The 26,467-nt window shown below is 35.4% G+C and overlaps 1 protein-coding gene across 1 annotated transcript in view; it reads left to right on the forward strand.

Moving 5' to 3' along the window:
* The window catches only part of TGS1 (trimethylguanosine synthase 1), a 46,186-nt gene that overhangs the window by 1,879 nt on the left and 17,840 nt on the right, over positions 1 to 26,467 (forward strand). Inside the window, exons 2-12 of the mRNA XM_077166766.1 lie at positions 2,622 to 2,686; positions 4,442 to 4,614; positions 4,964 to 5,786; positions 7,845 to 7,962; positions 9,932 to 10,018; positions 13,774 to 13,948; positions 15,556 to 15,859; positions 18,587 to 18,742; positions 20,527 to 20,670; positions 23,373 to 23,589; positions 24,277 to 24,355. Coding sequence (XP_077022881.1) covers positions 2,622 to 2,686; positions 4,442 to 4,614; positions 4,964 to 5,786; positions 7,845 to 7,962; positions 9,932 to 10,018; positions 13,774 to 13,948; positions 15,556 to 15,859; positions 18,587 to 18,742; positions 20,527 to 20,670; positions 23,373 to 23,589; positions 24,277 to 24,355 — 2,341 coding nt within the window. The remainder of the gene's footprint in view (positions 1 to 2,621; positions 2,687 to 4,441; positions 4,615 to 4,963; positions 5,787 to 7,844; positions 7,963 to 9,931; positions 10,019 to 13,773; positions 13,949 to 15,555; positions 15,860 to 18,586; positions 18,743 to 20,526; positions 20,671 to 23,372; positions 23,590 to 24,276; positions 24,356 to 26,467) is intronic.

A 26,467-nucleotide genomic window follows, 5' to 3' on the forward strand; every position in this document is an offset into this window, starting at 1 on the left:
ATACATATTCTTATAACTTAGAGATCAAAGACTATTTTTAGAAGCTACTTTATATGTTCAGAATAGGTAAAGAGAAAATAATGACTTTTTTCCTGTAGATTAGTTAACACTCAAATACAGCCCTTTGGTACAAAAAGGTCTTGGAGATGTGCTCTTGAAATTGTGGCCAACGGTAATTTGGAAGCCCTGGGGAATGGGAAATGTGCTAGAAATTGTATGTTCTGCCTTTAAGAATAAGTCAAAGGTATATTAGCAGAACCTATGAGCAACAGATTTGATGGCTAGCAGCATTCTGGAGTAGATTATTGTCCCCAATATATCTACTTATATGTGGCAGAAAAGAGAAAATGAGCATCAGGGTAGGTACCAAATATTTTTTCAGGAATCAAGAGTGGATTTTATACTAAATCAGCAGGAAATAGGACATAATACTGTAACTAATATTTACTATTTTCTGAGATTATATCTTATTACTCTGCTATAATTAGTACTCCATTATTTGTATACATTCAGGTTTCTGTGCAGAATCAGTATGAAGACATGTCACTGAAGTGTTAAGCTCTTACAATTCATTAATCATTACAATGGCTCTGAGTAACATGAAAAAATACCGGGTATTAAATTAACGTACCAGACTCATAATAATAATTATGTGCTTAAAGACAAAACCCAGAATAGAATACAGGAAAATGTTGAAGTGAGAGGGCCATGCTTCCTTGACTGTAATGCCAGACAAAGGATACCATGCTTTTCTCAGCATATCACCTCAGGAGATGCTTTCCATCGACCTTTAGTGATGTTTCCCTTAAGCACCTGGTCATGTTGGTGTCTCCTAGCTTTTTCCACAGTGGTGTCATGATGTTTCCCTTTTTTTAACTAGTAGTAGGCTGCTTTTCAACACACCCACAAGCTATGGCCGTCCTATACAACTTCCACCTGAATCTGCTAATAGTGATTCTCTGTCTCAGTCATTCTTTCTACTTTTATTAGTTAGCATCAACTGAAAGGAAACACTTTCACCTCTCCCCATTTATTTGTTTATTAACATGGACTCTGCATTCTTAGTTCATCAATGAGTTATATTCCATTGCTATCATTTATTTTGGTGCTCAGATGGTCTCAGATTTGGGTGGTAGAGGCCCCTTCGGGACGACTCCTTTGTCTTTTGATATGTCCCCTGTAATCTGGGCGCTTGCTAACCTTCTGGCACTAAAAGATGACCCTGTCTTGTCTTTTGCAGCCCATTCTCCAACCTGAAATTGCCGTTTCTCCAAGGCACTCTCGTCCCTTTTAGTGGAGAAACCAAGATCTGGGCACTTGCTATGCTCATTGTTCCAGGGTTGTCAGTGTTTCTTTGCCCTGGCAGCTAACAGAGTTAGCCTGTCTATCTATATCTTTATCTGTATATGCATACAGAGAGCTATATACAGATATATATGTGTGTATATATATATATATCTTACATGCATATATTAATACATGTGTAATACATATATAAATACACGTATAAATACTTTAAACTATTTCTACGATTTTTGCACTTTAGAATATCTTCTGTGTATATAAATTGAAAAAAAAATAAAATGAGTTCATATAGTAACACCTTAGGGTTCTTTCTAGCTTCCTTGTTTCCATGTTTTTGAATAACTGCTTCCAACAAGGAAAATTTTGACTGGCATTATTCCCAGTATAGTTATTTATTTGCTTGATATAGCCAATATTCCAACCATACTGCCCATCTTTTCCACTTGATGCCCTCCTCAGTGCCTTGTGTTTGTGGGGGCCAGTGGGCATGCTGCCAAAGCACATTTATGCTTCACCCCCTCCTTGCTGAGTCATGTCAACTTTGTTTCACAAAGTGTCAAAAAAAAAAATAGATCAGGTACACTAGAATTTTATTTTGTTGAATTTCTTGTAGTTCCCTTAGGAAAGTTAAGTAGTCTATTAGATTTATTTTGGTTCTATATTTTCAAATATTAGTATAAAATAAATGTTTTAGGTATGTAAGGAAAAAATTTAAGAATGTAAAAAAAAAAAATTTAACCACTCTATTTTTAAAAATCAGAATGAATTGTTTTGTCTTAGTTTACTTTTCAGTTTGATAAAATATTTAAAATGTTAGTCCCCAAACAAGGTTTGCTCAGACCATGAATCTCTGCTGGACAGTATATAGTTGTTTTACTTGCAAATGGACTAGGTTCTGCAAACAGGTTTAATATGTGTTAGTGAAATCTCTCTGCTTTTATTTTGTATTCTATTCTTCCAGCTAATTTAGAGAACACCTTACTGTTTGTGTATCATAAAAAGGATAGGACTCTACCCCCACCCACCTCCCCACTGTCCAGACCCTACCATGTAATTTTTAATAATTAGTGGATTTAATTATAAGTGCTTACCATGTGTCAGGTACTAAGCTGTGTATCGTATGTATACCATCAACCTTGTAACAACCCCATAGAAATATATATTATCTCTATATTACTGGCGAGGAAAGTTCATTAGTCAATTGCTTTTTTGTTTCTTAACATTTTTAATTCATCTGTGCTGCCTCAAGCTTGGTTTTTTCTCTAAATTTGTGGTTTAATTTATTTCAGTATGGACTGTTTAATTTGCTTTCATAGGGATCGAAAATTGTACAACTTGGGATTAAAAGGCTACTATGTCAAAGGCAATGGCAGTAATGCAGGTAATGTATAGTGCTTTTTTGCTAAAATTAATTATAACACTTGTTAATTTATTTATAATGTTATAACTATTAATTTGTTAGCATAACATATGATAAATCCCAAATAGCCCTGTAATCATAGATATGTTATTTTTTATCATAACATGGTTCTAGAATCCCTGTCAGGAAAGACCTTTTCTTTTCCTGTAGCTACTGTACGGACCAAATGTAGCTTCTTCTGCCCTGGGCAGCATTCCTTATTAAGTTGTCACTATTAAGTAGCAGCCACATGGAACTTGAAGCTTTGAAAAGTAGGGAATGTGTTATTTATTCATTAACATTTTATAATATAGGTGTATGATTCAGGGTAAATTTCATATAAACATCTGTATGTTTGTTTGTTTGCCTGAAGAGAAGTTTAAAAGATGCTAATCATCTGGACTAACTTTCCCAGTAAATGATAGAATTTGGTTCATTCATTGAGCCTCAACTAGTTAACTGAAAACCTTGCTCCCTACCTGGAACCCATTTGTCCTTCCGCATAGATCTTTAATGTTTCTGCACACTGAGAAAACTGCAGCATGGAATCAGGGGCTAAAGTCAGCGCAAGTAGAGTTTGTCATAATTATCCTTGAAAATCTTTTAACTCTCACAAGTCACCATTTCTTCAGTTGCATGCTGGGTGAAATGTTTGGTTTGTTATTCAGTGCTATGTTGTACAAATAAGGTTTCTTTAAACACAACTCTTCACTGTAGATGTAATGTACAACCATGAGAGGAATATAAAACTTAGCTGATTCATTTTCCCCACTTTGCTTTTTCTTGAACTTTCATTGAATGGAATGGTGAGTGGAATCCCTTCATTGTAGTAACAGGTATCTTTCAGCATTTCATTTAGAAGCCTGTTTAGTGGGGTTTGTGCACATGAGATTTCTCCATTTTTCCCATATAAGACAATGTTTTGTTACGTAAAATCATTGAGCTGAAGTACAGGTCAATCCTAATTTGAGTATGCTAATGTATAAAATAGTTTGGGTTATCACACATTTTAAATGGTGAATAAAGCATGTAAATGGCATTTGTGTCTAGTTAAATTTAGATATTAATGTTTTTTATGTGAGACCTACATTCTGGGACTTTGAAATGATATTCCAATTCAGTGGATTCAGACTTTTATAAAAGCAGAATACTTTCATTAAATCTTATGTGGATTCCAATATCTAATTCCCATATACAGTTGAAGTGTCTGTGCAGAGTTTGAAGATTAACCACTTATGTCTCTTTTAACAGCTCCTAGAAATAATCTCTTTTTAACAGCTCCTAGAAATAACTCCATAAATCTTAATTTTTAAATCTGCTGATCTAGTTCAATAATTTTGCAGATGAAGAATCTGAAAATGTAAGTGTTCCCCCCAGGGTTACATTACCATGAGAACCAAAAGTTGGTCCTCTTTCCTCTTATATTTTCAGTACTTTGCATAGTGCCCAATACAGTGAATCCTCAATAAATGTGACTTGAATGGGCAGCTGGAGGGGTAGAAGACAGGCAGAACTAGAACTGGAAATTATTTCTTGATTCTTAGCTGGCTGTTTTTGTTAATAGTTTATATTTCCATCAGTTCTTTTTGTCTTTTTTCTTGAAAAAATCATAGCGCTTGCATACCTTTATTTAAGGAGAGTCATGTAGTCACTCTGGATCTCAGATTCTTTACAGTAACAATGTAAAACCTGCCTTTAAATTTTCTTTGTAATTAAGCTAACAAATGCTGTCTACAGGAGACCAGCCCACAGAAGAGGAGGAAGAGGGTCATTCCCATGGCACCACAGAGTCACATGACAGCAAAGGGACAGGCCTAGATGAAAGTGAACTTGATTCGGAGGCTGAGCTCATGAGAAGTATGGGGTTGCCACTTCAATTTGGTGGGATATCTGCATATAAGAGTTTTGAGGTAAGTATTAATTTGTGTTTAATATTCCTGTTTCTAAGTTTTCTTCATAAAATCTTATAAGAAATTTTTTATCCCAGATCTAATGTATGTCATGAATTAGAGCATCCTACCTCTTATTAAATGTACATATTTATAAATTAATCAAAACTGCAATTCATGATCTGACCCACATGTGGCTTGTCCCTCTGTTGGAAACATAGTAAGATTAGCATGTTTATGTAATTAAAAGCAGGGGCTGGGGGCAGTGGTTAAAGGTATTTTGCTTAATGTCAAAATAGATTTGGGCTCTACTTTCTCTTACATTGTAAGAAGTGTATTTTATATCCAAGTTATTGTTTGTCTGATACAGGTATCGGTGAATGCTAGAAATAAAGTTAAAAGAAAAAAGAAAAAGAAAAAACATCAAAAGTATTTGGATGAAATTATGAGAGAATCTTGGAGAAAAGAATACGAAGAAGATGACATATTGGCTTCAGATGATCCATCTTCAGTTGAGCAGTGTGAGAACACCAGAACATATAAACTTCAAAGTAAAAAAGATCTTGAAACTGAAAGCCTTCCTGTTGAAAATGCATTATCTCCAAAGGTAGAAATTACAGAGAAATGGGAAAAGTATTGGAATGAATATGGAGGGGGACTATTATGGCAAAACTGGCAAGAAAAACATTCAGATCAAACACTCTTTTCTGAACCTTGGAACAGTCCCGATACAAAGGAAGAATGGGAGCAGCATTATAGTCAGCTTTACTGGTATTATTTGGAACAATTTCAGTATTGGGAAGCCCAGGGTTGGACTTTTGATGCTTTAAAAAGCTGTGATACAGACACTCATGAGTCTAAAACAGAAGTTAATGGCAAGAAAGATGAAACTTGCATGAAAGTGAACTTAATTTCTTTTCCATCCTCAGCTGTTAAGTTTGATAATGAAAGCTCTAGTTCAGATGATAAAAATCTTAATGAACTGCTTGATGGAATTAATAATATCACTTTGAATTCAAAGGAAGTAGAACAGAACCAATTAGATCCCTCTCTAAATTATGATAGTCATCAATGTGTAAGTGAAGTTAGCAACAGAAAAGAATGCCCTGCTTCTGGCCAGAGTGAACCTTGTGATGGAGGAACCAAGAAAAGGAACTTATCTGGGAACAGAAGCACAAGCCAACCAGCTCAGGGTAAGACCAGCCATGACTTGTTCTGTTAATGATTAGCAAAATGAATCTATTTTGCAAAATATCTAACATTGATGCTTAGATGGTAGAGTTAGATTATACCAGCTACATTTTATAGTATAATAGTGAAATGATTTAGTCCATCTTACCTTTATACCATAAGTTATTTACTACCTTTTTATCTTAATAAAAAAAACTTGCATTGGGTGCACAAAAGTATCATTTTTTTCCTCTTGTACCTTTTGGCCAATGAGGTAAAACATTTGAATCCCTTGAGAAACCTAATTTAGAGTGAGCTTAGAATTTGCAAGATTCTCCAGGGCAAATGAGGGCTTAGGAGACAGTGTTAGAGAGTGGTTCAGAGCATAAGTTTGACTTCTGACAAAACTGATGATGAGTCATGTAGGATTCATTCAGGGCAAGTGAAGTCTTGCTCTATAAGGAATCTCAATAGGATATGATACTAATTTATAACTGGAAGAGTTGATTTCTGGATTCTCATCAATAAAGTATCCTGGGTAAAGAACTTAGTTGACTCTTGCGTAAGTAGTTTAAAAAATGTATTAAATACTGTACAGACTGGTACCTGTGTCTGAGCTAAAGAAACCAGTGAGAAGTGTTAGAAGAAGTTAATCAGATTAGAATGGGATGAGAATGTTCTTGCAAGGGAGAAGGATTTGCCAGTTGATGGCACCAGGGAAACAAAAGAAGGAAATTTTGATATCTTGTAAGTTTTCTAAGCCTAGTGATTTAAGAAATCGTCATCATTTTAGCATTAAATCTAGTATATAAGGGCTTTATTCTCAGCCTTATTCCTACGTGAAGTTGTTTGGGTTTTTTTGTTGTTGTCGTTGTTGTTTTTTCTTTGACCTTTCATTTAACAATTGGGTTTGCTTTATTCATCTCAGATTGCTGATCTTACTTCATCTAGCTGAACGGTTCTTATGGTTACTAAAGGAATCCAAGGGAGCTCTGGATACTTTCACATTTCTCATTTCTCTCTACTCTTACAGTGGAGCTTATCTCAGTCTACTGTTCTTAGTCCTTTCTTTTTTTTATTTTCATCCTTTTTTATCTCATTATTTTATATATATTCGTTTTCTGATACTTTTCTGTACTTATTTTGACCATAAAGTTTTCAATATATATATTGGTCAGCATATTGATCTCTATCTTTCTTCTTCACATTAATTTTATTCCCTTATCTTTCAACTTTTTTCCTTTGCCAGACCAACAAACTTTACAAACTCAGCCTTCTGTTACCTGTTTCCTTAGTTTTCTATATTGGCCGTTTATGTAATTAGTTCCAGTGCGTCTGCCATCAGGATCAGTTTGAGGATATTAGATTTTATCCTCCCTTGAGGTAAAAATATAAAGTACATGTTGCAATTCTATATAAATGTTTTCTACTGCTTGTGGTTTGGGAGTCAGTCTCTTGAAATAATCTTTCACCTCATAGTAGAAGCTTTCCACTTTCTACCCTGCAGATACATTTCTACTTTCAGTCCCACCTCACCCAGTTTATTCAAGGCTGAAGAAATGCAAAACAAAGACTGATACAGGCCTCTTGAGACACTACAAGTTTAAAAATAGTCTTTTTAAATGGTGGGGCTTGTCTTTCTATTACTTCCAGTTTTCAGGAAATTTACTGAAGACAAATATATTTGCTTCCTAATGAAGAGAAATCTTTTTTAATCAATGTGATCATGCTGTCTAAAGAGTCATTTAGATTAAAATTCTCTGAAAATATGATAGTTAATAGTTGTCACAAAGATAACTGTGGTTAATTTGCATCATATTTGGACAGATGTGAGTAAGAAATAATTTTCATTTCCTTTTTAAGTAAATAGGGAAACTTTTAAACTTTAATAGAAAAGACTATGAGTTTTTCTATATTCAGACTGGTTCATAGAATAGGTAGATGTGGTCTGGTATTTTGCCTGATATGTATCTACCGTTCTTTGCAGGAAAGGTACTGAAATATTTTCATTGCCTTTACAAATGGTAGAAGAGCTGTCAAACCAAGTGGGTTAATCCACCATAAAATCTCTGCCTCTTTAGAGTCACAGGAGTCTTTAGGAGCAAACGCAAGCAAAGAGAGACCACACACCAATGGTATTGATGGAGATGAAAGTGAAGAAGATCCACCTGAAAATAAGCCAACCAAACTCAAAAGGAGGCAAGTTATACTTTAACATTCTCTCCAAAACGTGTTAGCAAACATTTGTGCCCATGAGTGCGTGCTTATGAAATGATCACTGCATGTACCAGACTGCTAATCCTGAGAGGGGAAGAGGCAGGGTTCATACTGGCAAGACCCTGGGTTTTTGGACCATGGTCATATGCCAGTCTGCCTCTTACAAACTCTAAAAACATTTCTTAATTTCTCATCTATAAAACAGTATGATGGTACTGATACCTTTTTTGCAAAATTAGTGGGAGGACAGAAACTAACATGTAAATATATCTAACACATACTAGATGGGCAATGAATGATAGCTTTTAACTCATCATAATAATTAGATATGGTCTCTCTCCAGGAACTTATAGTTGTATTAAACATCTTCATATATATTATCACAGAACTGTGTTACTGAAGTAGACCTCGGATATATCAAATCAAATGCTCTTGTTATATTAATAACAGTACTAGTACAAAGCAAGGATAAGTGCCTTGACCTGAGCTACAGAACACTATGGCAGCTCTTAAGGTTAGAGCCCAGACCAACTGATTTCCAGTGCAATGCTTTTTCTATTATACTATTGATACTCATAATTAAACAAGTAGAATCTATCGTAGGTGAGGATACTGTCAAATGCTGATGCTGTAGATGCTCAAAGAAAATGTTAGAGATTGAATCATGTCCCCCACAAAAGGCATGTTCAGGTCCCAACCCCTAGTACTGTGGGTCTGAACCCATTTGTCATTAGGGCCTTTAAAGATGTTTTTTGTTAAGATATACCCGAACTGAACCAGGGTGGACCTTAATTCATTAGTGCTGATGTCCTTATAAGCAAAGGAAATTGAACATGAACAGGGAAACCATGAGTGGAGCAAGAAGCTGTAAGATAACAAAACACAAAAGAGAAAGGAGAAAACATAGCCCTGTGCACTGCCATGTGACAGAACCCCAAGGATCTGTAGCAACCAGTCCTAGCATGCCACAGGAAGAAAGCATCATCTCAATTTTGGACTTCTCCTAGCTATGAGCCAGTAAATTCCTGTTGTTTAAGCCAGCCCATTGTATGGTATCTATTTTAGCAGCTGAGAAACTGACAACAGAAAGAATGAGTTATTACAGAATTTGGAGGTTAGCTGAAAGCATTTTTTTATTTGATACAATGTGGGGTGTTCCACATAAGACTTTGTGTTCAATAATAGCTTCTAGGAAAACAGTGAGCAAGCTTTGGAGACTCAATAAGTAGGACATAAAGCATGACTGTATAGTGAGTGTTCCATATGGTCAGCATTGCTTGTTAGCTCCCCTGCTCGTTCCTGGAAAGCAGAGACCATGTGTGTACTTTCATTCCTGGGGCCTGGTGGGTACTCACAGTGCATTTAGTTGGAAGGACAAGCTATAACAATTATCTTTCACTATTCTTACTTGTTTGGTGCTATGGCCCAAGCAGTCATGGCCACTGGAAGTATCCCTAATGTTGGGTGCTCCTGGGTTTTTTAAATACCACTGTATCACAATCTCATTTTTAATATTTTTCAATTTTTTGGGGGGAGTGTAGGGGGACTAAGATTGATACTTCTCAAAAGTTTCCTTATTTGGTTTTAAGGAAAATCTCTAGAGAAATTACCCTAGGGCATAGGTTTAACTGCAGCTTTTATTTGTAGTTTTCCAAAGAGTAATGAAGAAATCCATATTGTACCAGGTTCAGGAATGGAGATAATGACTTGACACAGTTTAAGATTTGAGCGTTTATCACTGTCTTCTGAACACTTGGTCCTTTATCTCATTTGGAAAATCCTGATGAAAGTGCTCTTTTTCCAGTATCTTGACTTCTGAATTCTGGTTAATTTTGTGATGGGGAAGTTTCCAGGGGTTAATTGTATGTACCTTTTGATGTGTACCTATATTGGGGGCACTCTGGAGGTGATGGATTATCCCTGTTTATCTTTTGTTTCCTTATTTGTTTAGCCATGAACTAGACATCGATGAAAACTCCAATTCAGACTTGGATGAAAATGGTTCTCTTCTAGGATTCAAGCATGGCTCAGGACAAAAGTAATTATTTGTAAATGCTCTTGTCTTCCAGAAATCCTAACCACTTCGGCTATCTTAAAGCTCTCTGTTATTCAGATAGCTAATAAATGATAATGTATTTTATGGCTTTTAAGAGATTGCAATTAAAATACTAACCTCTTCTTTTAATAGGTATAGAAATGTCTCCCTACATTTGATATAATCACATACATTAACTCAGTTGTGCTTCTTGGCAAGCCAGTATTATTCCTATTTCACAGATAAACCAACTCACAGAGGTTTTGACTTAGTCAGGATCACATCATTTGCTGGAGAGGTGATTCAAACCCAGCCATTGTGACTTCTATTCATCTAGTTCCTCAAACCCCTGGGTAAATCTGCACTAACTTTTTTTTTCTTTTTTTATCATGGAAATAGTAAAACTCAAACAAAATGGAAGTAATAACTTAAAAATGAAAATTTTACCTTTAAATCATTCCCCAGATGTAGGCAGTGTTTAAAGAGTTTGGCATATATCCTTCCAAATTTATTTTTGTGTTTTTATGGTGATGTACCTACATGTAAACATGTTTTAGAAACACAAAAAGGTTTCCCTTTATAGAAAACACAAAAATGGAATCATGCTATACATATTCTGCAGCTTATTTTTTTCATTTAACAGTGAACTTCTTTTCAGTGCACATATTTTCCTAATCCTTTCAGTGGAGGCATAGCATTTAATTAGTATGAACATCTAGGTTGTTTCCTGTTTGGGACTGCTACACATAATACTACAGTGAAAGGCTAAGCATATGCCCCTTGAGGTCCATCCAAGTTATAAGATGTACCAATAGTTTATTATTTCTGATTGCTGAATAGTGTTCCATTAAATGGATGTACCAGAGTTTGTTCAACCATTCACCTACTGAAGGACTTTTGGATTGTTTCTATTGTTTGAATATTTGTTTATGTTTTTTTGTGAATGTAAGTTTTCTCTAGGATTAAATGCCATAATATTAAATACACGAAAATATGAATAAGTAGGTGATAATATAAGAGCAGCTGAAGAGTTCATTGCACATGGCATGAAAACTAAACTGCGGCACTCTAAAGAAGACCTACAATTTATGCTAACTTTACCAGTGTTCTTAAACTGAGACCAGATCTCTGATGTCTATAAAGGTTGACAGTTCAGGTCTTATTTAGCTATAAGCTTGAAATTTAAATGATTACCTACAGTTTACAAAGTCAACAAGAAAAGGGGGAATGTCTCAAGGTTGACTTATACCTGGAATCCAAATTAGTTCAGAAGTGCATGCTGGTGATTTTAATGCTATGATAAAGATTGTCAGTTATTTTTCCCTTAGAGTACTTCAAGGCAACTACAGTTCACCATATACTCATGTAAGGCTAAAGATCATTGAGTTGAGTAATGTAAAATTTTCCTGATATTGCTGCTTTTAAATTTCTGGCAGAATTTATTACTATGTACATGTAATTTTATTGAGAAATTTCTTGGGTAGATTTTACCTAGTATCATTTGTAGAGTTTTAATATGTTATGTGGCACTTGACTTAACTTTTCCCTCCTTCTATTTAAGGTACCCAGTTCTACTTAAAAGAGAAGGATAAAATATACTTTTTGTTATAAAGGAGTTTATAATGTGACTAGAAAATAAGATCTGGCATTTAAAACCAAATGGTTCAGGATTTTATAAGTGCTAAATTGTATGTTATAGTCTAAGTCCTTAACAGTTTGTAGGAAATGGTGTTAAATGAGGCATGATAACTGTTAAAGAAGGCTTCATAGCAGTTATATATTTTTTAGGATTGGAAAAATTCAGATTGTTAGATCAGCAGACAGCCTGTTATCATTTTGGTAATAGAGGTTAATTTCTTTTGTAAACTCAGATTGATTTAGGTTAAGAATTAGTGGCTACTCTTAGAGAGCCCAGAATAAGAATGAGGGCCTTTAATCCTGCATAGCTTCGTGTAATGCCTATATACAACCTAGAATGTATTAAATAGATAATCAAAAGTATTGGCAAAGTCCCTTGAGGGATGGGAGGAAAAATAAGGAACTATTAAACCTTACCATCAGGGAATCCCCTGATGCTGTATCAGACATTAAGGATACCCAAATCAATAGGCCAAATCTCTTCATCTTGAGACTCTTGTGAAGCTTATGTAGTTTGCAGAGAAACTTAACCTACCTGTAAGTATGCCTAAAGTTACTTCTGGAGAAACTCTTTTGTTGCTCAGATGTGACCTTGCTCTCTCAAAGCCCAACTCTGCAAGTGAAATCATTGCCCTTTCTCCTATGTGGGATGTGACATCCAGTGGTAAAAGTCTCCCTAGTGGCACAGGAGATGAATTCCAGGGATGACTCTGGCCCTCACACCGTGGAATCAACAATTCTATCCTGACCAAAAGAGGAAAAAGAAGTGTAACTAATTTAGTGTCAGTGGCTGAGAAAGTTCATTCAGAGTTGAGAGGCTATTCTGGAGATCAATCTTATGCAGGCTTCAGTTAGACATTGCTACCTATCATAACTTTCCAAGCCCCAAGGAAAACCATTCCAGCCAATCATAAAGAACATATAGGGCAATATATAAGAGTCTACAAAGGTTCCATGCACTAGGATAACTTTCTAGAAACCTACAACCTCCAGATGCGTCTCTGGGCTAGATAAGTCCTGAAATACAGAGGGCCCATCCTCTCCACAACATCAGGTGGTTCCATCTCCCTACCCCATTATTGACAGCCCCTTCCAGCTTGAAGAAGTTAGAATGGCCACAGTCCAAATACCCCTAACGAGTGGGAGAAAGATCAAAGATGATGGTGGAGTTACATGGAGAAGGTAGGGTTTAACAAATGAATACGATTGCTGAATCATTAAATTGATATTCTTTTAGTCTCCAGTATCTTAGAGCAGCTAGAAGCAAAACAAAATCTAGCATTGTGAAATTGTAACCCATTCCAAACTCTGAAATCTGTTTTCCAGCTAATCGTTGTGCTGTGATGTGAAATTTATTACTTTTTTTGTATGTGTGTTATTTTTCACAGAAAACAAAACACTAAAATGGGATCATATTATATATATTCTGTAGCTATTTTTTTTTTCACTAAACAGTGAACTTCTTTTCAGTGCACATGGTAAAAAAATATTTATTCCTGCTATCCTGTATTCTGGAGCAGCTCGTAGGAAAAATCTGAGAGGATGGTATGATAGCCCATGACAAACTCTAGGATCTGTCCTGTAACTACTTGTTGAAGAGTGAAGAGTGCTTTGAAAACTATTGCTTTTTTCTTTCTTTGCTTTGTGTGTATATTATACAATAAAAAGTTAAAAAAAAAAAGATAAAAAAAAAGAATTAGTGACTACTCTTAAGATAATTCAAATACATCCAGATGCATATTTAAAAGTTTCAACATCACCTAAAGAAAAAATTCTGTTCCCCTAACATGCAATGATGTTATTACTTGTTTTAGTTTTTCTTTTTTCTTATTTTGCTATTTCTTTCTTGCATTCCACTATATAATTTATATTTTATATTAAATATGTTTGTATTCCCAACTTTGGTGTTTCACATTTGCTTTAGAGTTAGTGAACAAAATAGATCTTATACTCCTACATTTTGAACTTTACTTCATCATTTAAAAAATTAAAATAAAGTGGTGGCTGCTAATAGGAAAAAGCTAATGAGAATTGTTTTATTCTTTTTTAAAATTTTTCCTAAAAGGAAACAGAATCATAGAACTTAACGTTTGAGTCCACTTCTTTTGATTTGGTCACAGATATGGGGGAATTTCAAGTTTCAGTCATCGGCGGGTCAGGTATCTAGAGAAGAATGTGAAGCGTAAGTCAAAGCTCCTAGACATGCGCAGACAAATAAACATGAAAAACAAGCACATCTTCTTTACCGAAGAGTCAGAAAAAACAGTTTTCAAGAAAAGCAAAGCTTTGACTAAGGTATGTGTAAATTTTGTTTATATTTACAAATAGAATCTAATTTTGTGAGCTTGCCTCCTCAAAATTGTATTCAAATAGGAATCCTGTTCCTACGAGATGTAAAAGTTGCTAAAATTATTTTCTACTTCCTGAAAGGATATATCGTGTAAACTAAATTTGAAAAAAGTAATTTTGGGATAATGAGAAAAGGTGTTTTGGAACTTATATATTAGTAGTGTTCTTGGAAGATAGACAAAAATTGCCTTACCTTTATCATAATATACAAGGGAGAAAGTCTCATCTGTTACGGGCTAAAATAGGATTGTAGTAGTCCACATTCCTGAAACAGCTTTTACCATAAGCCTTAATTCTGAGCTCATCCAGGGTGACCAATCAAACTTTAAGATTGTTCATCCTAAAACCTTGAAACTCAAAAGCCAATTTATTGATTCACATTTCCTTTGACTGGAATAATCACATCCTCTCCTGTGGGCTTTGCTGTACCTACTATCCAAGAACCTGGGAAGCAAATAAGTAGAAAACTGCTTAGTTTGAGAAGTTCTCTTTCTCAGTTGTGGGAAAAAGAGAACCTTCTGGTGCTTTTTGCGTGGGCAGGTACAGGGAATTGAATCCAGGTCTCCAGCATGGCAGGCCAGAACTCTGCCACTGAGCCACCATGGCCTGTCCCTGGTGCTTTTTTGTGTTAGTGACATATCCAGGAGTTTTTTAGTGTACTAGTACATAATCTTAGACTTGATAATGATTTTATTTTACCCTTGGGGTGCATTCATCCTTTCTAACTTCAGCATATTTCCAAAACATGCTATAAACACATACATAGCTGGTTTTATTTTTATTATATTTCAAGTTAGTTGGTTGTTGGCTTTAATAAATATTTTAATAAGGTCATGGTTATATCTGAAGCAGACTGCCCATACATTTATCTGTAGATGAAAAGCAAAAACATGGCTGCTAAATATTACTGAGTTAAAAATAAATGTCTTTTGTGTCCTAAGGTATCTGATTTATCTACAGGTATGTTCTCTAGAGGAAGAGTCTGGGTTTTTGTTGTCCATGTCCATCTTGTGTCTTCCATTCTCATTCTGATTTACTAACCCTTAGGAAACTCAGGCATACTGCTAGCTATTATGAAGAATATTCTTTTTAGAATTCATCTTTGATGTTAAATAACATTTTGCTATAGATTGTAGCCTAGACCATTGTAGAAGCTCTCTGTAATGTGAAAAATTAAAATTAATGATTCAGCGTTGTCTGAACATTTATAATAATCATATCACACAACACACTTATAGTGTTAGAAACCTTTATGGAAAGCTGCTGGAGACGTTTCAGTTTTATCCTCTTAGTGTTTTAGTTGATAACAGGAAGGTCATAGTCCTGTGTTCATTGTGATGTATTTTTCATTTTAAAGACATCTTTAATAAGGTCGTGGTATGTCCAGAAAACAAATTGCAATTAGCTTAGAATTATTTACTCACGTTAGCCTGTATGATGCTGTGTACTTATCATAGCTAATAATTTAAAATTGTAACATAGCTGGGCAATCAAGTCACAAACGGTAAAGCAAGTTGGAATTAACTTACGCTCATGGCATCTTAAAATTTCAGGTAGAAAAATTCCTAAAACGGGTTAATGAACCAATGGTTGAGGAAGCATCACAGGAGTCTTTTTCTCAAAACAATGTGCAAGATACTTGTTCAAGCAGTGATTCAGAAGAGCCACAAGTGTTTGTTAAAAACGATAATGACTCACTGGAGAGGAGTAACCCAGAACCTGAGAAGTGTCATTCCGTATCTACAGCTGATGAATGTGAAACAGAAAAAAAAAAAGAAGAGAACATGGCATCTGTTACAGCAAAGCAGGATTGTGTTACTCAGGATATACCAGACTCTGTTCAGATAGAAACAGAAGGTAAAGCTAAATATGCCTATTTTCAAAGCACACTTCAACAAGTAGTTATAGAACAGATCCCAGAGTTGTCGTGGGCTACTATCGCACCAACTCAGATTTTTCCTTCTAGTGCTTCTAAACACTGGAGGCTAGATGGAATATTAATATAGTGATTCAGCAGTCATACAGTTTGCCAAATCCTATTCTCTCTGTTAAACCTCATCCTTCTCTCCTGATCCCTCCCCCAATCTATACGGATCCCTGGGTGATACCCATTCTGACTTTTTTATGTTGCGGAGTGTCGGCACTAAAGGATAGGGGGATATAATTAATTGATCATCTTGAAGAGATTGGTCTCTGGGTTTCAGGATATATCTGACGTAGAAACCCTCTGGATATTATAGGCTCCAGCAAGGCAAGCTTAGTGCATGAAACCTTTATAGAGTCTGTTTGATCCCTAGGAGTTCTCAGGAGTCAACAGGTGTGATGCTGGTTGGGGTTTAGCAAACATGGCGATCAGCACTATCTCATTGAAGCTTGCATAAGAGTTGCCTCCGCAGTAGCCTCTGGACTCCCCTTGATCTCAGTTGGCCACTGATGCCTTATTAGGCATTTTTTTTTTTTAGTTGATATATATTTTTGAGGTACTCATTTATTTATTTTTGGACTGGAATTCCTTTATTTTTATTTTTTGTTTTTTCATATAGCTGTGCATTTATCATCACAATTAACTTTTGTTTACTTTTTTGTGAAAAATAATATATACAAAAAAGCAATAAATTTCAAAGCACATCAGAACAGTTAGTTATAGAACAGATTTCAGAGCTTGGTGTGGGTTACAGTTCCACAGTTTTAGGTTTTTACTTGTATCTCTAAGATTCTAGAGACTGAAAGAAATATCAATATAATGATTCAGCAGTCTTACTCATTTCTTAAACCCTATCTTCTCTGTATAACTCCACAATGACCTTTGATCTTTCTCCTACTCCTTAGGGGTATTTGGGCTATGCCCATTCTAATTTATTCATGTTGAAAGGGGCTGTTGATAATATTGGGTAGAGGGATGGAACTAGTTAATGTTCTGGAGAGGCTGGCCCCTCTGCATTTCAGGTCTTATCTGGTCCAGGGACCCATCTGGGGTTGTATGTTTCTGGACTGTTACCCTGATTTTCTTTTTGATAATTCTTTTTTATTGCTTTCATTTTGGGAGGTATTTTGTGGTTGTTGATGGTGGCAGTCTATGTTTTTTCTGGTCCATTGACATTAAAATATTCATAGTAGTTAGCTGTAACAAATGGGGAACAGAGTAACATTTTCATTTTATGTTTCAATTTTTTTACAGCAAATATTCTTTTGTAATTAACTGTATTCAATGGACATTAAGGCTTTCATAAGTAGAAACTTTCATTTGATACAGTGCTCGGTTTTATTGATGAATTATTTCAGACTTGCTGAAATTAGAAGAATTATATTTGTTGTGATCCTACATTCTTTCTTAATTTAGTATTAAAGAAAATACCTTATTTGAGTCTTAATTTTTTTTCTGTATGTGTATATACCTCTGATTTTTGTATCTCATACTCTCTTGCCTTTCTAAGTAGCATATACAAGGTAGTTCACAAACTTCCTTGCCTTTCTAAACTACATACTTCCTTGCCTTTCTAAATAGCATACTTGAGGTAGTTTAAATTTCTTACCATTGTTATAGCAACTGGCACTCATGTAGCACTTGGAGATTTCTGAAATGCTTTGACATGCCTTATTCTCATTTATTCTGGAAAGTAGCCCAGTGGATAGATGGGCATATAAACCCCGTTCTATGAATAAGGAAAGGGACGTGCAGAGAAATTTAAGAAACTTGCCCAAGATCATGCAACCACTGAGTGGCACAACTGGGACTCAGTGCCAAGGCCTCCTATTCCTAAATCCTACTTTGCACACTTACTTGCTTCCACAAACACCAGACATTACAGTGCTGATATTCTCACTTAGGCTGGTACCACCTTCTCGGGGAATTGGGAAAACTGGTTGTTAGTGTGAAGTGAAGAATTTTGATATTTAGTACTTTGGTTTACTTAATGTTAAGTAGTGCACAGGATGATCCTGCACGACAAAGAATTGTTCCTTTCAAAATGTCGGTATTCCCTCTGTTGAGAAACACTTTTTTAAATTGTTGCTTCTAATCTGCTTGAGACTGAAAACAAATAACCAAAGTAATTAAGATCATTTATGTAAGAAAAAGTAAGTCTCTGAATGAATAAGATCCTTTATTACATGATCCTGTTTCATTTCCTCACAGGCCATAATGGCTTATAAAACATGGCAGGGGTCAAAGTATTGATGTCGCTAAGGACTCCTAATAAGTCCTTGGGAGAGTCTGTTTTAAAGAAGGATGAAAGGGAAATGTTAGGAGTTCTATCAGTTCACCAACCAAAGTGAGTATCTTGGCTAACAGAACTTTTTTGTATCTCTCCTAACAGTCCTATGAGGCAGGTAGGATACTGCTCATTCATTCCATTCTCCCTTCTTTAGCTTTTTGGGACTGAAAAATAGTAAAGTGGAGGCTATAATCTGGAGTCAGTGCTGCTCCCATTACACCCTCCTGCTCCTCTGGGTATGTCATTACATGCATGGTCTGGAATCTAGTCCAAAATGTAATTACTTGATGTGACCACATCATTTAGATAAATCCACCTGTGACTTTTATTTTTTCTCACAGTTTCTGTGTTCTTTGTATTCTTTCACTAGCTGAGACAAAAAAGAAGAAGAAAAAGAAGAAAAATAAGGACAAAAAGGCAAGTGGTCTGCCTCCTGAGATAGCTGCTGTTCCTGAGCTGGCAAAATATTGGGCCCAAAGATACAGGCTCTTTTCCCGTTTTGATGATGGAATTAAATTGGATCAAGGTAAGATATATGTGCATTTTTAATTTTATTTTGAAACCATTTCAGATTTACAGAAAAATTGCAAGAATAGTGCGGTGAATTTTCATAGCCCCTTTACCCAGTTCACTTTTTTTTTTTTTTTTTTTTGGCAAGTGCAGGGTCTGGGAAGCGAACCCAGGTCTCCCGCATGGGAGATAAGAATTCTACCACTGAACTACCCTTGCACCCAGTCCACCTATTTTTAGCATTTTACCACATGCTTTCATTTGTTCTCTTTCTGTACGTATGTGTGTATCTTTTTCTGATTCAGTTGAATGTAGGTTGTACACATCATGCTCTTACCACTTAAATTTTTAGCATATATTTCCTAAGAACAATATTGTCTCATGTAACAATTATAAAATTATTGAATTCAGGAAATTTTACATTGTTAGACTATTGTAGTCTATATTCCAGTTTCCTCTGTTCTCCTCTTTGTGACCTTTGTAGCATTTTTTTCTTCCCATATAGGATTATGCCATTATAAGAGGGTCACAGAACCCCTATAGCTTCCCATATAAGATTATGTATGCCTTTAATTTTCATGTTTATTTAGGTTCATTGAATCTGGAAAAGTTCCTCAGCCTTTTTTATCTTTCATGTCATCAACATGAAAGCCGATTATTTTATAGACTGGCCTGCAATTTGAATATATATGTATTTTAGAACTTGAGATTTAGGTTTGCTATGTATTTGTAGCATCTTGGGATAGACACCAAAAGTAATTGGTGGATCTGTTAAATAGAACATCTGATGAAGAAATACCTAGTGCAGAAAGATGTAACATAATGAATTAACTCTGGAAACTTTGAATTTTTACTTGAGTTTTCCTGCTGTGACCTAGACCATCTAGTTTAACTTGCTTAACTCTGTCTTGTAGGTTGATACTCAGTCTGGGCTACATAAAAATTGGCCTTGACTAACTGTCAAAGTCAGGAGGTATGGTGGAGTTTCAGGGGTTCTGTGACCCTCTTATAATAATTTACAAAACGATGTGTATTGAGGAGAGTACATAGGAGTTGTTAGGAGAAATAAGATAAAGAGCATTGAATTAAGCAAGAGGAGTTTTTTTTGTTATTTTTATGGTAGTGAAAAACCTTTTAATGTTTTGGGAAGGGAAAGGAACTGGAAAATTAGGTTATCATTTTGCTCAGAGAAATATCTTTCTGAAAAATGTTAATTTCTTCTGCTAGAAGAGGAAGAGGGTAATGTCCTCTCCTGTCAAGTAGCCACAGAACTCCATTTCTGAAAATGGTGAGAGATCTGCTTTTCCTGCTTTACTTCTGCTACTCAGAGGTCTTTTGCTATCAGCTGCTTTTTCTGACCCTTAAGAAATGTGAAGCTTTTTCCAAAGGGTCCAGGGCAGATCTTATTCATTGCTACTCCGGTAGAAATAAAGTAATTTGAAAACTCATTGGGGCTCAGGGAGTTTTAGCCAATTAGAAGAATTAATTTTTCGTTTTCCATAATACTACTTAAGAACAAAAACAGAATTGTATTCACTTATTGGTGAGATGGAGGTATGTTAAATAAAGAACCAGGTGAGGATTGAAGGCACTTCCTTGTAAGGAAATTAGGAATGGAAATGGCACAGTCATGGTTTTTTGTAACAAGTTTTGTAGAACTTTCATTTAAAATTAGGTGATGTATAATTTTTTGAAAAGGAAAATTAAGTTTTTTTAAAGCATGTAATAAGTAGTAATGTTTGTTATGTTTATGTTTGGCTTGGTGTCTTGAAATTGAACAGATATGCTTTTGTTTCTCAGAGGGCTGGTTTTCAGTTACACCTGAAAAGATAGCTGAACACATTGCTGGCCGTGTCAGCCAGTCCTTCAAATGTGACATTGTGGTAGACGCCTTCTGTGGAGTTGGAGGAAATACCATTCAGTTTGCCTTAACAGGAAAAAGGGGTAATTAGCTATTAATAAAAGACAGCTATTTGTTTTGTATTCATTCGATAAATGTTTTATTTTGCTTCAGCCTGTATTTGCTGAAATTTAATATATCATTAATAATTTAATCCCAAATACTTAAAATAATAATAGCTGACATATGTAACAAATTCTGTTTAAGTGCTTTGCATGTATTAAGATTTTAATCCTTGACGATCTTGTGAAGTATGCCTTTTACTGTCCACATTTTACAGATGAACTGAGATATAAAGAAATTAACTTGCCCAAGATTATATATACACTGCTGCCAGCTGGTGAAGCCATTCTGTAAAATGAAAGATAACAAAATAAGAGATTGTTCTATAGAACAGGAGCCCTAGCTTTGCCACTTACACCTTTATGACTTCAAACATCATGAAACTTCCTGCTAAAAAAAAGAAGCATTAAATTGAAATAAGCTTTGTGATACCTTTCAGCTTTAAAAGTCCTCAGGGTTGTGTGACTGTGGAGTCACATTTGCTCACCTTTTATCTAGGATCCCGTGAAGACTGCCTAGGGACAAGAAAGAATATCATTATTAATAGGCATTTGCTGGTAACTGTCAAGTAGACAATACCTGTGAAAACAAAAAAAATTGAACATTTTGCCCAAATTGTCATGGCTGAGTAGTGAAGCCAGGGTAGTCACTCAGCTTGTTCTTATTCTAATATCCCTATTTCTGTCCTAATTCATTTAAATATATATAATGTGATATTTTAGAGATGTCCATTGTTAGCAAGTCATACTCTGAAGTTGTTTTTTCCAGTATCTTCATATTCAGCATAGCAATGATAGTTTTCATCCCAGCAGACTTCAGCAGAATCTCATTAATTTATATAAATTAATGTTAACTAGGAAGGTGTAGTTTCCTAGAAAATGATAACATGAAACTTAGCATTGATTTTAAGACAAGTGCTAATGAACTGTGGCCCCTCTTCAATTACTGCTCTGCTCCAGGGCCTGTGTTTGCTAACTTTATTTGGTTTCTTAAATGCCTGGTTAAGAGTGATTTTCATCTTTACCAGAATGGTAATTATTTTCTTGTTTCCCCAGAATTCACTCATTACTCTTAAGATTCTTCTCAGCCTTTGCCACATAAGCTGTTTCTTTGAGCCCATATCAATCACAGATTATTCATTTTTATTGCCTAAAAATAATTTTTCCTCGAAAGTTATGAAATTTGTGTTTGTTTTGGCCTTCTATCATAGCATGACAATTAAAATTCCCAAAATTCCCTCTGCTCAATCTTTCTGTAATTCTGGAAATGATCTAGATATGCACTGTCCCTTATGATAGCCACTAACCGTGTGTCTATTGAGCATTTGAAATATGAGTAGTGGCTGGGAATCCATACTTTTAATATCATCAGTTCTAATCAATATAAATTTAATAGGCATCAGTGGCTAGTGATTTTGGGGCAGTGCAGTTCTATACAGTATCAATAGATATTTGTCAGCATTTGATTTATATGATAAGCTGAATGCTTGCATTCTAGAAAATCTATAAGAAGTGCAGATAGAACGTGAGGATTAACTGGGTAGATTTAATGTCAAAAGTAATTTTTTCTTTTGAATTTCTGGTGTTGTCAGCACATCTGTACATCTGTCTCTGAACTGTAAATGTAACAGATTGAGCAGCTGACAAGATCTTTTATAAATGTGAATGGGGGTTTATTTAGAACAGGGAAGAAAAAACATTATAAATCCATGATCTTGCAGTGTATAGTTTGTGCTTGTGTTCATTGTCCAAGTGATATATTTAGTGCATTATTTCCCAAATGTTAACAAATTTTGAAACTAACAACTTCTGAAAAATAGCTATATTTCCATGACAACTATACTGTATGCATCAGAGTTCCACTTAGCCCTTCCAAATATAAAACATTGCCATTCATTAACACACTGTTGCACCTACAGGTGCACTTGAATAATTTACTGAAAGATGTGAGTGAGCTAAAATTAACTTATGTTTGCGTTGTTGATTATGAAATTGCAGTAAATTAAATGAAAGCCCATCCAGTGAAAACATATTGTCTGTTCCCTTTACCTCTTCATAAATTGGCTGCATAGGTTTGTCAAAATGTGTTTTATTTTTGTTTTCTGTAGAAGTTGTCAGGTTTGTTTTTCTTTGGTGGTTCTCTCATTTTGAGGAAGTTTGGGTTTTCTGAAATCTTAGCATTAGAGGCTTTAGGTGCAATTTGGAACTTTGCGTGCCTCAAACTGTACGTAGCCTAAAGCACAATACTGGCTATACATTTGGCACTCAGTAGATACTACGTGATGGACCTGTCTTTTGTTTCTAAGAATAGCAATAAGTTAGTAAGTTCAGGCCAAAGTGTGCTAGGCAAAATTGTCCATGAACAGATAAATGTTTATTAAAAGAAGTATTGCCACTTGCTTTGGTAAAGCTGGTTGAAAGCTTTTAAGAGCCAGGTCTTTCTGTCACATTTTCTTTGTACTTCCTCATAGCCTGCAAACAAATCTTTCTAATTTAGGTAATAAAACTTAACCAAAGTCTATTCTGGTATATGTTGCCAAATATATCAATATATGCAAAACTGTACTCTAGTCTTTAGAATAAGTTATTGTACAGAAGTTAAGCAGACTGTTGGAAAGATTAATTGTATAATTAATAATCAGTGTCATTTAACTCATTTTTTTGTGTCCTTTTACCATTTTTAGTGATTGCCATCGATATTGATCCTGTTAAGATTGATCTTGCTCGCAATAATGCAGAAGTTTATGGGATAGCAGATAAGATAGAGTTCATCTGTGGAGATTTCCTGCTGCTGGCTTCTCGTTTAAAGGCAGATGTTGTCTTCCTCAGCCCTCCCTGGGGAGGACCAGACTACGCCACTGCTGAGATCTTTGACATTAGGACAATGATGTCTCCTGATGGATATCCTTTGAGAATCCTAAGAGTTGACACTCAGCAGTGGTTGTGGAGAGGGCATTGTGTGTGTGTGTGTGATAGAGACAAGAGAGATTAGTGAAAAGGGAAGATTTTGCTAATAGTACTTGATAGACTCCAGTTTGTTTTGTGTCTCTTCAGATTTTTCTGGTTCTTCCAGGATACTTAAGCAAACCATTATTTCATGAAGAATAGCACTTATTATCTGTCCCTCTCTTCTCTCCCTCCTCCCTAGGGGTATCATCTGTTTGACTTTGACAAGAAATGCAGTTCTAAATTACTACATAAGACTTAGAATGTAGACTGCAGTATCTAGAGTTACTTGCCTTTATTCTTTAATAAGAAGAGTTGGTTATTGTATACCCTTGTTCCTTCTATTTTCATATTAATTAGGAAGTGGCAGAAAGAGAAAGAGCATATATTTCTCATCTCATCTCTTGGCTGCCTAGGATAATAGGTTAAATAGGCTTAGCTTATACTCTGACCTACCAGGGACAATATGCTGTTGAATTACAAAATCTGCCACTTAATTCTCATTTAATTTCCATCAGAGGATTTAAATTTGTTCCTTATTGTAACATAAGCAAAATGTGTTTGGGTTATGATATAAGTAAAAAATCTCACTCTCTGATCACTGATTAGTTGCTGTTACTGTTCTCCTTAACTGCTCTCCACCTTTGAAATTTTCAGACTTTCCCAGAAGATCACTAATAATATTGTTTATTTTCTTCCAAGAAATGCTGATATTGACCAGGTAAGCCATTATTGAAAACTTCAATGAGCTTCTCCAATTCAACTGTTAGAAAGAATGGCCAGAAAAAGACACAAGCATTTCCCTATCTGAGAACATGTTTATAAGAAGTCCCTGGCTTGTTGATTGTTACTAGAAAATTGGAAGAGGCTGGCAGTTAGATCTACAGCTATTGAATAATCTTCATCTCCATAGCTCCTGGCACACATACATATAGAGAACTCCAGGTTCTAATCTGTATAGAAAGGAAGATTGAATACTGCAAAGTTAAAGAAGCCAAGAATGATCTTTACTGAAACCTACTTAAGAATAGAAATTTTCAGTATTTCTGAAAATAATAGGCTTAATATAGATATAGAAACTAATCAACTTTAACTTCATTTGGCCAGCAACATTTAAACTATAGTCTTGGAGAATAGGATACTTGATTAACATCCAGATGTCCTTATTTACTTTATATCATAATCATTGATTTCAATCACAGTTTTTCCCTACTAGAATTAGATATGATATAATAACTGGCTTATACAGATTTGGTGATTATTTGGTGCTTTTGTTGCTTCTACAAACACATATATCTACTTTGAACTGGGCACTCTAGTATTTTGTCTTATTCTAAATTTTGCTATAATGTTGCTAGGTATAGATTTTTCCTTACCTACTCTTTTGTACTCTGAAAATTGGCCCTTTCATTCTGAAGTTTTTCATCTTTTTCTGCATTGGAGAGTTTATCTTCATTATTTCACCTGTGTTCTTGCCATTTTTTTTTTTCCTTTTTCTGGTACAGCTGTTGTGTGGATGTCAGTCCTCTTATCTGTACTCTCTGATGTTCTGCCACCTTTCTTTTCCCTTCTAGGAGATACCCCACTGTAGTCTTCCATTCTCGTATTGATCCCATCTAATGTGTTTTTTATTTCAACCATTATATTCTTTATAGTTAACATCTACATTGTCCTTTTTTACTTTTGCATGCTAACTTATCTCTCTTATATGTTTGTTAGGTGAATTTTAAATTCTTACTGTTTTATCCTTTTTCATTTAATGTAATTTATGATCCAATCTGTTGTTTTTCTTCCATGAAGCAGTTGTAGTCCTCATAAATCTTCTCCATTTCCCCCCTCCAACCCCAGATTCATTTTCACCTGTGGGTATCAACTCTTCTCAGGTAATGCAAAAGGTCAGGCCAAATCCAGTGAGTGTCAACCCTGGGTACACTGTAGAATCACCTGAGAAATGTGAAAGTGACTATCCAAACCCCATCCAAGAGATTGCTCTAAGTGGTTTTTAAAAGGTCCCTTGGTCATTTTTCATGTATAGCCTGAGATAACAACCACTGTCCTGGCCTGTGTCAGCCCAGAATGACTGTAGAAGATGGGGTGGGTGAGCTCTGTGGTTGCCTACCCAGGCCACTGTAACACTATAATTATGTTACAAAACACCAGCTCAGGACCTAGCTCCTCCTAAGAGAAGGACTGAACAAAACCAGCATTTAAAGGCTTTAGTCCTTCTTAACAGGCTATTCTCTAACTCCCAAGGTTTGGAAAGGGAGGAGTGAGAATTCTCTCAGCTACTCACAAACACAGGACTTCTCTGTAGACTACCCTGGTTTTACTCCTGAATATAAAGCAGAGCTCTCAGTTTCCTCAGGTGAGGCCATAGGTAGGGAGGAGCAAGAGCAGAATTCAAGTTTCTTGTTTTCCTTCTTCCTGTTTTATCTTCTCATAATCACATTGTGTCCTGCCCCAGACCAAATGATTACCTTCCATTCCCTATCAACACCTAAACACACACACACACCAGTTCAAAACATCCAGGGTTTCTCCAGTTTTCTCAGAAAAAAAGATTTTCTTATGTATCTTTTTTTTAATACTTTGTTTTGTTGTTGTTTTATTTTGGTATTTACCCCTATAGTGTCTACACAGTTGATCTTGAGGGAGTCATCAATGGTGCTAGCTCACCATCTTCCTAGGAATTAAAAGACAGGTGTATAACTAGAAGGAAAAACCTGAGCTGGAAGAAAAAACCTGAAGTTGTGGAATGATAACCCATACCAAACTTTGAAATCTCTTTTTATAACTACCTGTTAAAATGTACTTTGAAAATTATTGCTTTTTC

The sequence above is a fragment of the Tamandua tetradactyla genome, chromosome 6 (genome assembly GCF_023851605.1).
Source record: "Tamandua tetradactyla isolate mTamTet1 chromosome 6, mTamTet1.pri, whole genome shotgun sequence".
Lineage (NCBI taxonomy): Eukaryota > Metazoa > Chordata > Mammalia > Pilosa > Myrmecophagidae > Tamandua > Tamandua tetradactyla.